General features: G+C 40.9%; 1 protein-coding gene across 1 annotated transcript in view; it reads left to right on the forward strand.

The window, feature by feature from the left end:
* SPATA16 (spermatogenesis associated 16) overlaps positions 1–13578 on the forward strand; it is a gene marked incomplete at both ends in the record, with an annotated part of 83796 nt that overhangs the window by 20889 nt on the left and 49329 nt on the right. The window contains 1 exon segment of the mRNA XM_082319006.1: positions 9534–9623. Coding sequence (XP_082175132.1) covers positions 9534–9623 — 90 coding nt within the window.

Raw genomic sequence — 13578 nt, forward strand, 5'->3', positions numbered from 1 at the left:
CTTTAATTTCATGTAAATTTCACAGCTCCTGCATTCATTTCTGAAACCTTATTAACCAAAAATCAGCTTTAATATTTGCGTACATAGTTGTATCAAATATATAGAAGCAGGTTTTGCTAGGAAGAAATCTTATGAAATATCACAACCAGAGAAACAGAGAAAAATAGAGAAAAAATCCAGCAGCTTGGCTTTAAAGTGTTCAAGAACAGGCATCTTCAGGGGAGTAGCTTTCGCATTCGTAAGAAAGGAAAGCGAGTACAATTTATATCATCAGCTTTAGATCCTGTATGAGAAGGATCCAAGTCTGGGTCCTCCTGAAAAGTGGAAATTGTATTCTCTCATTTCTCAATATCAAAATTTAAGGCTGCTCTTAGCATCACTGGCACAATTGAGGACAATGGCTGGGTTCTGATCATTTGTCAGGCTGATACAAAAGATTTACCCTTTGCAATCAAATACTATTAAAACCACTTCTCATCTGTCACAGCTCTGAACAAACGTGCCATGGATTGACCTCACCAAGCAACATCTGCAGTAACCTACTTGACCACCACTTTTCATCATCAGATAGCCATCAAAATAATTCCTAACTTGCAATCTGAAGCTATAAAGTGAATCACACAATATTTACATGCCCTATGGTCCTGTTGGCCCAGGCATTATGGCATACTAGGGTTTAATGATCTTAATAACCCCATATGGCTTGCTGAGAAATTAGATTTTCCCTTTGACTGCAGAAGGCAATTTTCAATTATAGCAGATGGCAAAACAGTGAAGGTCTGAGAAGTCAAGAACTGACTAAGAAACCTCAGATTAGTACTTAGGCCTTATGTTGCTCAGCCTAATAATGTCAGTGGTTGAATTTTTGCCCCAAATGAAAACAATCTTGAAGCAGAGCGCAGCATTTCAGCAGAGCAGTCCCCCAATTATGCCTGCTCTTCAGAGGGCCAGGCCCAACAGAGAAATCCATAAAGCTGCAGTCGCATGTGGAAGAACAACCCACAGTGCACCATGCACACAGCTCAGCAACTGTTAAGATTCAATTTTGATTGAAATTGGAGAGAGCAACGCTGAACTCCATGACAATTGAAGATGGAGGATCCTTCAAAACATGATATACACGACTTTCTCAATAAGACTCCGTATTCCCTTGCAGTTTCTTTGTTTATTTTGCTTTTTTCCTCCAAGCAAGCTAAAATTAGTCTACATCGACACCACGTGACTTGCTGTTTGCACATGGAAAAAGAACACAGGAACTTTCTATTGGAAATAGGCTTTTTGCTGCTGCACTAACGCTTCCTCGGCTGCTCTGGTCCTCATGGCACACAAGATTTGAGGAATGACAGACACGTGGCTTGATCCAGTTGCCTAAACATGGACTGCTGTTCATAGAGATCCTGTACATGGATCAAGCACTAGAAAAAATGGAAGAGGTTACTGTCACCTACCCGGCAGCAAGTGACAAAAAGGATTTTGTTTCATTTCTGCCTACTTTTGATCACTCCCTGCCTAGCTGCAGTGGGGCTGCTGGTGCCATAGGACTGCTCTGGAAATAAGCTCCTCAGCAGAGGAACAAGGCTGACTGCCTTAGGTGAAAAATCGTAACTCTTCCCAATGGGCTTGCCATCGGGCCAGTGGAAGCCCATGCCTTGTGACAGAAGGTGCGTTGGGAATTGCCATCTGGAAGGATGTTTGCAACCTGCCTCCTCCCAGAGCATCCCTGGGCTTCACTCCCTGCCCTCCTTCCCTTGATCTGGAAATTGTGGATGTAAGGGCCAAGGGGAGGAAGAGGAATCAGACATTGTGGTGTTTCTCTAACATTACCTCTAAGTAACGCCTGAAAAATATGTTCATGATAATGAAGTCTGCTGTATAGAGCTATTAAAAATCTTTGGGGGTTAGCAAAGATTTTCCTGTGTCCTTGCAGACTCTGCTCCGCAGCATGACCCGCTGCCAATTTTCTCCCTCCCTCCCAGAAAGGCAATGCATAGAGAATGTAATAAATCTGGAAAGCTTTTTCTGCTATGCCTTTTTATGTGTTCGGTGGAAGGCAGGGCTCTCTAATGCCTCTTGCACAATTCATAGGGAGACACATGAAGTAGAAAATAGCACCTCTGTTAAGTAGTACACGATTGCTTTAGCGATGACTTAACAGAGGGAATCTCTTCTGGAGGCACAGTAGGGGGAAAAAAAAAAAATCTAAAACAGCTGAAGACTCAGAGATTTAATTCTAAATCCTCTGCATTTTTCCCCAGTGACTTTTCAAACACTTACAAAAGGTTTAAAATAATTATTAATAGTCAATCTTTATGCAATATTTGTCAGAAAAAAGGCATCTCAAAACTTGATCAGTGTATTATAGACAGGATAAGTCAGGACTCTTTAATCCAGTTTAGTTCAGAACTTTCAGACTAAAAATTCAATATTCAGCTACTTCTTCATTCCCTAGCTTCCTTATTTTGCACCTTTAAGATAGGACTATATTAAAGTAAGTTGAAGAATGGAATTCTAGTGAAAAATTAAATAATCAAAAATAAATGATGCAATGACGCTATGATACAGTGCGGCCAGTGGGCATTAAAATGGAGACAGAACAGAGGAGCTCAAGAAGAGCACACATTTTTAGGTAGAAGTAGAAAAACTGAGAAACATAACGGCTGATGCTGCTAATCTGTGGGAAGTCTGTAGTGTAACGTATGCTTCGCTCTAAACTACTCTCCTAATCTCTTTACCTCCTCAGAAAAGGGAAGAAAAAGAAAGAGAAGAATTAGCAGCATCTAATTACTTCAGCAATTGTGTTGGGCATATTGCAATATACATAATAGATGAGATATTATTAATAAAAAGCTATTCCATTGAGATACTCTGGATAATATAAACCAGAAGTACTCTTAAAATAATTCCTTCTCATGCAGCATTTCAAATATTTCTATGTACTGCAACTTTTTATTACTTTTTAAATGAGAAACATTTTCTCCGGATTCTGATACTTAACTCTGAATCATATGTTATTTCCAAGTTGGTGTATCAGTGACGTGGTTCCTATTTTATGGGACGAGCCTTCCTCCGTTGAGGTCAAAGGCTATATTCCCCTTGACTTTGATGAAGCTATATTGCAAAAACATTTATCTACACAACGTGTGGTGGGATCCTATTCAGGAAAGGCACATTTGGGGAAAAAAATGCCCTGGAAGAAATACAGTTCCTCACAGAGGGGAAAAGTCTAGCAACACTGAACTGTTTTATAAGAGTTGAGATACATGACAGCAGTCCTAATGGCATCAGAAAACTTGGTGATCAGGAAAGTGGTACTTGTACAGCTGGAAAGTGAGTGGGCAGTACATTATGCAAACAAGACAGGGAATGCAGAGTATCTCCACTTGTATTAAGATGTTTTGGAAGCTTTGAAACAAGATCTTTCTAAATATCTTTTTGTTCTGGACCAGAGAACATTCTCCTTTTTACCACCTTCACAGCTGAGGAATCAAGACCTGTATAGCACATTTATCTTATGCTTGCAATTCAAAGCAAATTGCTGCTGCAAAACCTTTAGCATGGCAGTTATATTTCACTTTACTGACAGAGAAAAGGCGTTGTGTGAAACCTTTTTTGGGAACCCACACTTCCTCCCTTCCTGTCTGTTTAGGTATGAAAACTTCGTGAGATGGTTTCTTCTATGCACTGAAGGTCCTCAACCGTAGATGCCATAACTACACTTATTTCTGAAGGCTTGTACAAAAAATCCAACTGCACAAAGACAACTTAGGTGTCCTCTTTCAGTGTAGGAGGATTTGGTCCTGTTCCTTGATCCACCTAACTTTCATAGAAGCTTTTCTGTCTTGGCTTGCCGCTGTTGGTTGGGTTCAGTGGTGATGACTGTATTAGAAGGAATTCCTAATGATTTATCAGATTACCATCAAAGAGACCCATTCTGATCTCTGCCAGTTTGCCTCTATAAGCAGTATTTAGTACAGCTGCTCTTGTAGCTACATCTACCAAGTGGTCCTTGCCTCTTTGTCCTCCAGATTTTTTCTCTCTATAACACAGTTATCTAATTTTGCATGTCACTTCTTTCAAAAGAGAGTGGCCAGGGCAGGGAGGGAAGGGTGCTCCTTCCTTCAGGAAGCAGAGCATTCATGCAGGTGAAAAAGGTCCCCGAGCACAGGGTGGGCACAGCCAGACATTTGGTGCTGACAGGAAGAAATCTTCCCCGTGGACCAATGGGTCTGAACCTGTCCAACCACCACCAGACTGAAAGCAAGCTCAGAAGAAAGGCCCTACCTCCCTCACGTCTCCCTTCACTTGGCTCTCCGCACCGCAGACACCCTCCTCCCCCCTTGAATTATTCACACCCGCCAGTACTGACACCACCACCCTCTTGTCCTCTGGGAGAAAGTGCTTCTGCATGCCTGCTTTCACAACCCTACCAAATATTGCCACCAGCTTGTTGCAACAGGGAGGTTTTTTCCCCTCTTCAGGATGTCAGCTTTTGTAAACTCTCACATAGGGCAAAGGAAGCCCGCAAGCTTTTGTGTATCCAAGACACATCCTTCAGTTCCCTACGACAGCACCGGGAGGAGAAGTGGTTTGGAATACAAAGTGGGCTGCAAGCAAATGTACCACCACGAGGTACCCAAATAAAACTTAAATAAAAATCATAACACAGCTGCACAGGCAAATTGCAGGAAAATATGATGAGGTTGATTCCTGGCTACCATAGGGTTCAGGAATTTGACTGCCTCTAGTAGAGCTGAACTCTTAAACCAGCCCTTGGGATCACAGAACGGAGCATGGCAGACTCAAACAGATGTACGACTAGTACTACACTGCAGATAAGAAGCTACCTGCCATATAGATGAAACAAGGAAAAAGAAGAAAGTTGAGGTTCAATGTAATTGTACAGGATTTGTCAGGTTCGTCTGTAAGTATATTGGGCCTGGATCACCAGCTGTACTGATTGACAGTATTCACTGAAGATAAAAGCATTGTATTAGTCTACAGCAACCGAACACATGGTTCTGCTGAATACTAGTTGACACATTACTTGCACTGACATTGCATTTAATGTTGTGGTGAAGAACGCCTCAGTGACTACATTTGTACAGTCACTCCGTACCAGCGACACGTGGACGTGCCAGCACAGCACACTGCCATACCAACCCGTGCTAGTTTTACATAGAGGCACATATTGCTTCAACACTGAATTTTTACTTCTGATAAATCACCTAATTCCTCTCCAATAGTCAATTATAGTTGACTATTAAAATGCATTTGTACAGAAGACCACACTATATCATACGAAGGTATGGACAACCAAGAAAAAGAAAAAGCTCCTGCCATTCTAATTAAAGAAACAGCTGCATGCATCTCTATGAACAAGCTAGCTTTTACTCACAGTACTAACAAGAAAAATGAGTTTATCTGCTTTAGTGGTGAAGTGCATTTTTTCACTTGTTTCATCTATAGAATCATCTCATTGACTTTTTCTTGGCCTATAAAGGCCAAACACGAATGATGTGGTGGATAGTAACAGAGGCACTTTTTCATGTCAGTCAGATTAGAGTTAAATCCCCATTGCATTTGGGAAGGAATTCAATAGAGAATGTGCACCTTAGAGAAAAGGCGATGTGATTTCTAGCAGCCACTTTTGATGTAGCAATCCGAATTTCTTGCTGCACCTGTTTTCTTAACACCGGGCAGTAAGATCGAAAGAAAAACTTGGAGAGAAAACCACAGACCAATGTGTGCATCTTTGATTCGCATACTCCAATTGCTATGATGGGGAGAGACTTGATGCCCTCTTCCCCCACTCACTGTTTGAAAAAAGATAATAGGACAAACACTGTATTATTTTTAAGAGACGATGTCAAGATGAAAAAATGAAAATGTCAAAAAAGAGGCTGATATACGGCATTACTTAAGGACTGGTTTGTTGAGAAAAACTGACCAAATGATTTACGAAAGGCTTTTAACAGGGCAGTCTTTGGATTACAGCGAAGATGAAAAATAAATGAAAATCTATTTCAAGTTTACTTTAGCCTAGTCATTTGACAGATGGGGGCAAAACCTGGCAAGAACACAAGTTTTAATCTTCAGATGTAGTGACTTTATTTGCAGTTTGCGGATCAGAAGTTTTCTCTGTGCAAAATAAGAGCTATCCGTTTTCAGACATTTCCTGTTGAAACTATTTTTTTTTACCTGAAGCTCCCATGAGAGGCACGTGAGTAAAAAGTCCAAAGGACCGATGCTTCTGCTCATGGCACAAAACACGACACACAGAGATTGTCCTGACTGTGTTGCAGCCAGTGTGTCCACCACCTTCTTCCCTTCCTAATTCTTCTTTCAAGCCTCCCTCTTGAAACACATCCCTTCTAATTAATTACTGGATTAACCAGCCTAGTATCAAGACTGCTCATGGCTGGAGGTGGATCTTGGAGCATGGACTTGTTCTCAGTATGCACAGCCTGGCACATTTCTGCCTGGCCAGATGGGTCCCCCATCTGCTCTTCTTTGAAGGAGAACTTCCTGAAATTAGGGTTTTCCTCTTAACCTTTCTTTGTACGATTCCTTTGCTCCCTATTTTCATTTATTGGTTTTTTTCCTTTTCACCAAAATCACCCAAAACACACCAGAGTCAGATTTAAAAGCCAAAAGGATAGCTCTGCACAGTTTTAGCGCACATCTGGCGTTAGATTAGCACCGCTCTGCATCAAGGCTACTAAACTGGAGCTGCATCAGCACAGCAAAGGACTACTTTGGGGTTGAGTAGTAATATAGCAGAAATTATTTCTAGTGTATAGGCTACAGAGAGCCTAGCAACACCAAACCGAACTGCCAGGAGTCAAAGGTAGCTTTCCAATGTTTGCTCAAGCTATTAGGGCATACTATAATGTTTTCCGATATAGAATTTATAGATCAAGAGATGAAGTTGATCTTTTTGAGACTAGTAAAAAAGCAAGATGGAAAAATGGAGAGCCGATACCTAATTCTTTGAAAATCTGCTACAGTTCTATATTTATTATAAGCCTATCACAGCACATCCTTCTCAAAGACTTACAGAAAATATGTTGCTAACTACCAGGGAATTATTGATTTTTTAATTTTTTCCCCTCATAGTGCTATTGCTTGGCTGTGGTAGAACCAATAACTGGGGGGGGGAGGGAAGCAGAGAAAAAAAAAAAAGAGAAAATCAATATCACTATTATCAACTGTTGACTACAGTTCACAGCAGCAATAATCTCCTTTAAAATAGCTTGCAGAAGTACCAGTTGTCATCTATGTAAGGTATTACTGTTTTGGTCAAATCATTAAATGCTGATAGTATTTGATCTTTTGGTGATTTTGTTTTGGTTAAATTAAGTTTTGGTGACCATCAGTATTGTCTAAACTTCAGATCTGAACCATGTTTGGCTGAGAACTGCAGCACTTGCTGTTGGCATTATCTTTTTGTTACTGATAGAGTGATTCGTTCCCCCCACTAAGAGCAACTAAACTTTAACATCCAGTACTGTTTTGTACATTGTATTTTAGTTCAGTATTTAGATGTGCCTTCAGTCACTAAAGTCTGCATTTCTTCCAGTAATGGCTTAAGTTACATGATACCATTTGTTACTGGTTTTCCCCCCACACCTTCCCAGAGAGAGAGTTCCTGCAGGGTAATGCTTTGGCTCAATACAGTTTTCTGAGCATTTTTTCAAATGTTGGACTGGGAAAGCATAGTTCTGAGATGGTTCCTCGTTCCTACACCACTTTCATAGGTCTTCATCTAAGGCCTGCACCTCCAGAGCACAGAGCAGCTCTGCTCACACAGAGCAAAGCTTTACTGTGCCAGAAGGACAGAAATGTCTCTGGTTACACCTAACTTACCATTTTGGTTTGGCGCAACAGTAGGATTGTGATGCATTTCACCCAGTTTCCTCCATTTTCTGCACAGTAGATGGTTCACAGACCGATTTCGGCACTCACAAACTAGATTATTAATTTCAGAGAAAGCTACCTGCATGTTCTGTGTGAGCTGTGCACAAAATACATAGGTAACACCCAAGGAAGACACAGGAATCCAAACCAAGGGCTGACCTTCAAGGCAGCTTTGAGCAACATGTACAGGGACATTTTGCTTAAGGGAACAGAGTAAGTCTAGTCTGAAATAAAAGCCCCAACTGCCTACAATATAGATGTAATGCCTACAATATAGGCCTCAACATTAGCTTCTCTGATCTACTGATCCACTCCTAATATATCTAATTACTTGCAAATATAGATGTAACCATTCAGAGCTTTAGGCGTTCTTCTGTATGCCTTGGAGAAAATGTCTGCAGAGTGAATTTGATTCACAAGCCTACAGCATCTTGGAGACACTTTTAGGTTTCAATTTATTCCGAAAGTTCCATCTGAAGGCTCCAGAAGTACAGTCCAGGAGCGCGGAAAACATATAGAAAAGTTTTTGGTCTTCTAAAATGCACAGGGTGTTTCCTTGAATGTGAGTTTATAGCTAAACCTGTTTACATGTCTATTTATGTCAGCTTCAAGACAATGAATAAACTTTAATAAATGATTTTGTGATGAAGATGACTAGTTCTGTGGTTATTAGTAGACTGAAATCACAAGAGCAGTAGTATTTAATGCTATCACGATATCCAAAACTATCAATGAGGAAGCAAAAGCCAGTTTGCAAGTGTCCTTTGCAGTAGAATGTAGTGTTAATCTCTTTGTTGATGTGGTAAACTACTATTAAATACTTGACATTTGTGATTACATGCATGTTTTATAAAACTTTGCATCCTAGGACACGCTTTATGTACCTTTTTTTCCAAGCCCTGGGAGAAGTGCTGACCAGAGAAGCCAGTCACTTGTTGAACAAGTGGAACTAATTAGATGTAGAAGGAGCTGTCACTCTTGCCCTCTCCCTGCTGACATCAGAAGGATACTCTGCCTGCCAAACTAACTGCTTAGTTTATGCTGGTTTTACCCTTCCATCTTTTCCTGATATTGACTTAAAGTCTGTAATTTCTTACACCTGGAATTGCATCTATTAAGGTTAAGGGTCTAAGAAACATGCCAGGGTCCACCCACATACAACCTATCACTTGTACAGAAAGTATTTTAAAATCTTCCAAGCTAACACTAAAATACATTCTAGATGCATGTTTTTTCCAGGTAGACAGGTCAGACAACTGCCACTCATGTTTGTGGAGGTAGGGGTTAACAAGAAGTTGTACTGTATCATTTTTGCTTATCTTATCTACAAGCTAAAGGCAATATAGCATATTACCACAGGAATTTTTTCTAGAACAATACACAAAACCCTAATGAAACTGCATTTATGATACAACCTCAATAAAAATTTTAATAACGCTTGTTCACATATCACAGCTGTCAAGAGAGAGTGATAGTTCATATTACATCTGAGACATACGGTGTTGAGTTGTATAGAATAAGCGTCTACAGTGTGTGTCTTAGTCACAGTTTGATTATTAGCTTTGAATGATTTAAGAATTAGAAATCTAAACCTGTTCATCTCTTATCTTTTAAAGGAGCATTATTCTGAACCCAGCTTATTTCCGGAACCACCTGCGCCAAGCTGCTGTGTTTAGGTGTTTAGAGAGATACTCTGAAGCTGCAAGGTACTCTGCTGCTCATGGGTTTCTAATGGTTTCTCTATATCTCTTTCATTCCAGCTCTCAGTAGTAAGGATATCATCTTATATCCAGGCTTTTCCAAAATCAGTGGGAGCTTTGTATATATGATCTCACATGCAGCAGAGCTCCAATCCTCCCGGTTGGCGTAACATGAATAATCCCAATTACGTCCCTAGTTGCAGTTAGACTAATGCATGTAGGAGGACTTACTCATTCTCGGGCACAGGGGTGAGCCCTGGTCAGATCCCAGGGCTGCACTGGCACAAAAGCTATATATACACAGCCATCTCCCACTCCCTGGTTTCCCCATAACCCTGGGCAGAAGCTCAGGTGCACGCCAAGTGGATGGGGGGGAAAGGAAAAAAAAAAATTAAAAAAAAAAAGATCAAGATCTCAGGGTACACTGTGGTAGGCTGCAAAATTTAGCCTGTGTGCAGCTGATGAGATTGCTGGTGTGAACGGGAACTGCTGGCAGGAAGAAAGTCTGCAAGAAGAAGCTCTGCTTGTATGCTTGCAAAAACGCTGCCAAAAACTAAAAGTTTCAACATGCAGCAGAATTTTTTAACATGCTTAAATGAAAGAAATGCATGGGGAAGTGCAATGGTGACTTGCTATGTATCGTCACTACTACTGGCATTAGACACTTACAGAGGACTGTTCAGCTGAAGACCACAAGTTATATCACAAAATATTTCACAAATCATTAGCTAACTAATGGCAGAGCAGTCAGTGCGAATTAGGCGTGAGACTGAAGGGGTCACTTTGCTCATCATTTAAGACAGATGCTAGTGGTAGAGCTCTGAAGCTATTAAAATAGCAGCAAAACAGTTTGTACAGGGAGTGGAAGAAGACTTTATCCAAGCAGAGTTGCAGAGAGGATTTGGGAAGATGAACTTCAATTTTCTGCGCTAGACTTCAACCAAAAACTCCAGGACGAGCACTTTGCCTTCTGCAAGACACACATTGAGATTATGTCAAAGTAATCTCCACCAGCTTTCACACGTCAGGACAGGGAGAAGAAATTGGTTCCCCAAGACAAGGAAAGAATTTTTCTAAATTTCTTTAGAAGCATTATATCAGATAAACCTGGAATATTCCACTTGACCATAAACCCACCCACGCCTTTTTTTTGTTTTTTTAAAAAACAAACAGACAAAAAACCCCAAACCAAACAAAAAAAAACCAAACCCAAACACAGCTCACTTTTCAAACAAAGCTGTTTCAAACTAAGAAAGGGAAACATTTTGTTGAAAAACAATGAAGTGTTGTGATAGCTTCCAGATCTCCTTTTATATCTCACTGGTAACAGTCTCTTCTTCCTAAAATCTTGTTGGGGTGTTGATTCAGAGAGAAATAATTATCTACTGAATCCTCAGCAGCTGAGGTCCACTGATCAGCCAGAGAGTTGAGAGCTGGGTTAGGAGAGTATGTTGCTTTGTGACAGGTGGGGAATCCTGTCCAGGATACTTTCAAACCCCAAAATTCACTAGTATCCCAACAGGTGAAGTGATACAAGGGGAAATGTTTGGGCTGCTGGAGAGGGGATGGGGAAGAGGGTTTTCCACTTGAAACAGTCACACTGAAGACTTTCAAAAATAATAACAGTAATAAAAGTTAAAAAAATACCCTTTCAGAAACTGATCTTTTCTAAGAAGCAATACATATAAATGCCCATATTTGAGAAGACAGTATGAACCAAGAAAGTGTTCATAAATAGGATTTCAAAAATAAAAAAAAAATTGTGCTTGGTGTTACTGCAGATAAGCAATCAGTAAGTTTACTACATCAGCAGGCAAGAGGGAACTGTGTCAGCCTTTTTTCCCCACATTGAGTAACTTTCAGGAAACTAGATGATTTTAAATGAGATTATGTATTTGTAAAGGAGAGGAACATTCTGACAGACTGAATCCAGAGTGGTTCCAAAAGCAGTGACTATAGCAGTATTCAGAGTTTAGCTTAGTTTAACATAGTGTTATAGCAACTGTGCGGAGCTGCTTCTGCAGATTGTGTTAAACTAAGCTTAGCACTACTTCTGTCATCTCACTGGAGTCACTGGTCTTAGTGGAACCCCATTAATGGTACAGAATGTACTCTGCTCCTTACAGACAGACCATGGCATACAGATATTCAGTTGCAGTTTCTGGAAACACAAACTTGGGTTTTGTTAGCATAAGCTGTCATTTACTTCTGCTTGCTTTTTGCACAAGAACAAGGTCACTGTATTTATTTTTCTGCTTTTAAGTATCCCGTGCTTTCCCACCCCCTCATGTGATTTTTAAGTTATTGCATAGTCCATTAAACACAGCCAGAACACTGTGTGGGTACGTGAACAGGAGTGGCTGGTTGTGAACACGACCGCTTGGCACAAGCAGCATGGATAATCACATTTCACTCAGCCTACCTATCAAGCTGAGATCCCCTGAGATTTTTGTCTCCAAGGAGGCACCAGACCAAATTCTTCTGTTCAGAGAAAGTCATAGGTTAGAGCGGGGTCAACTGTAATTTAAGCATCTCTCAGGTTCCTCTGTGTGTAATTTTCGCTAGTACAGCCCAGTATCAGGAGAATAAGCCTATGAAGCAGTCTAAATGCAAGGACATCTGAATTAATGTAAGGAGTCTGATACGCCCATATCTGCATCACTTCTGAGAGTCTGATACGCCCATATCTGCATCACTTCTGAGAGTCTGATACGCCCATATCTGCATCACTTCTGAATTTTGTCAGCTGCATAGCGATTCCTTCTGGATAGCACTGTGATAGGATGCCACCACGGAGAGTGCAGCCTAAGGCCGTTTGGCATTGTAAAGCAATCCTAGAAACACCACCGTGGGGTCACAGCATCTGCAAATGATGAATTTCAAAGTGCTGCAGCCACTTTCACTAAGATGTCAGCTAGTAAATATATTTCTCCTCTATTGGTATCTCTGATGTTAGGAGACTGCTCTTGACAAACACAGTAAAGATTTAAACCTCAGAAGGGAGAAAAGCTATTTCAGTTGAAAGACCATCTTGGCCCTTGAACAAATGGGCATAAATGCATTGTATATAAATTTAGTCTGGAAGTTACCAGGAAGTTTTAGGCATTAGAAGGCATTCAGGCTTAGGGTCAGCCTCCGATAGCAGCTACTGAAAATACCCTGCCAAAGGACACATGGGTCACACCTGATCTAAAGATCACTTAGTAACCAAATTAGAAATTTCAGAAAAGGGTCCTGGGCTCACTTCTGTCAGAAAGCTGAGAAAATGCTCTTGGAGAAGGCCAAGGAGACCCCAGCCTTCCTGGCAATATAAGGACTGCTGCCTTAGGGAAGGATGAGACAAGGGATATGTACGTGCAAGGGGACGCGTAAGCCACAGAAGAACCTGGGAGGTCCATGCTGTCTCTAAGGACAGAGCAGCCAAACCACCAGCCCCTGCTTTCAAGGACAAGAGTGCTAAAAAAGGAACATGCACCCAAGGCCGAGCCTCGAAGCTCCCGAAGGAAGAAGTATCGGAGCCTGTGCATCCTTCAGGTCCCCAAGCTGTGACCCCACAGCTGCCTGCTACACATCTGCAGGAGAAGGTCTAACCACATGAGCAATAAGGCATGAAGGCAATTTTTCGTCTTTACTCAAATAGCGTAGGCTATTGCTGACACTGAATAGCCTTGAATCAGTAGTAAGGTGAAAATTTGTAACTTACAGAAAAATATGGCCACCTATTTGCTTTGAAACTGGAGGTTTAAGTACAGAAGGGATTTTGCCCCCTTTTTATCATTAAGCTGCATAGCTCTCATCTTTATGCTAATCAAAATGCTGTGCTGATTTAACAGTGTCACAGTGTTCTGTGAAAAGCTTAAGATAGCTCTTTTATCACCAGCTAGAACACTAGTGACTTGAAATTAGTTGTATACATGTAGGGGAAAACAGACTGTCTGTCCCTCTGCCAGAACAAACAACT

This window comes from Platalea leucorodia, assembly GCF_965183815.1.
Source record: "Platalea leucorodia genome assembly, chromosome: 8".
NCBI lineage: Eukaryota > Metazoa > Chordata > Aves > Pelecaniformes > Threskiornithidae > Platalea > Platalea leucorodia.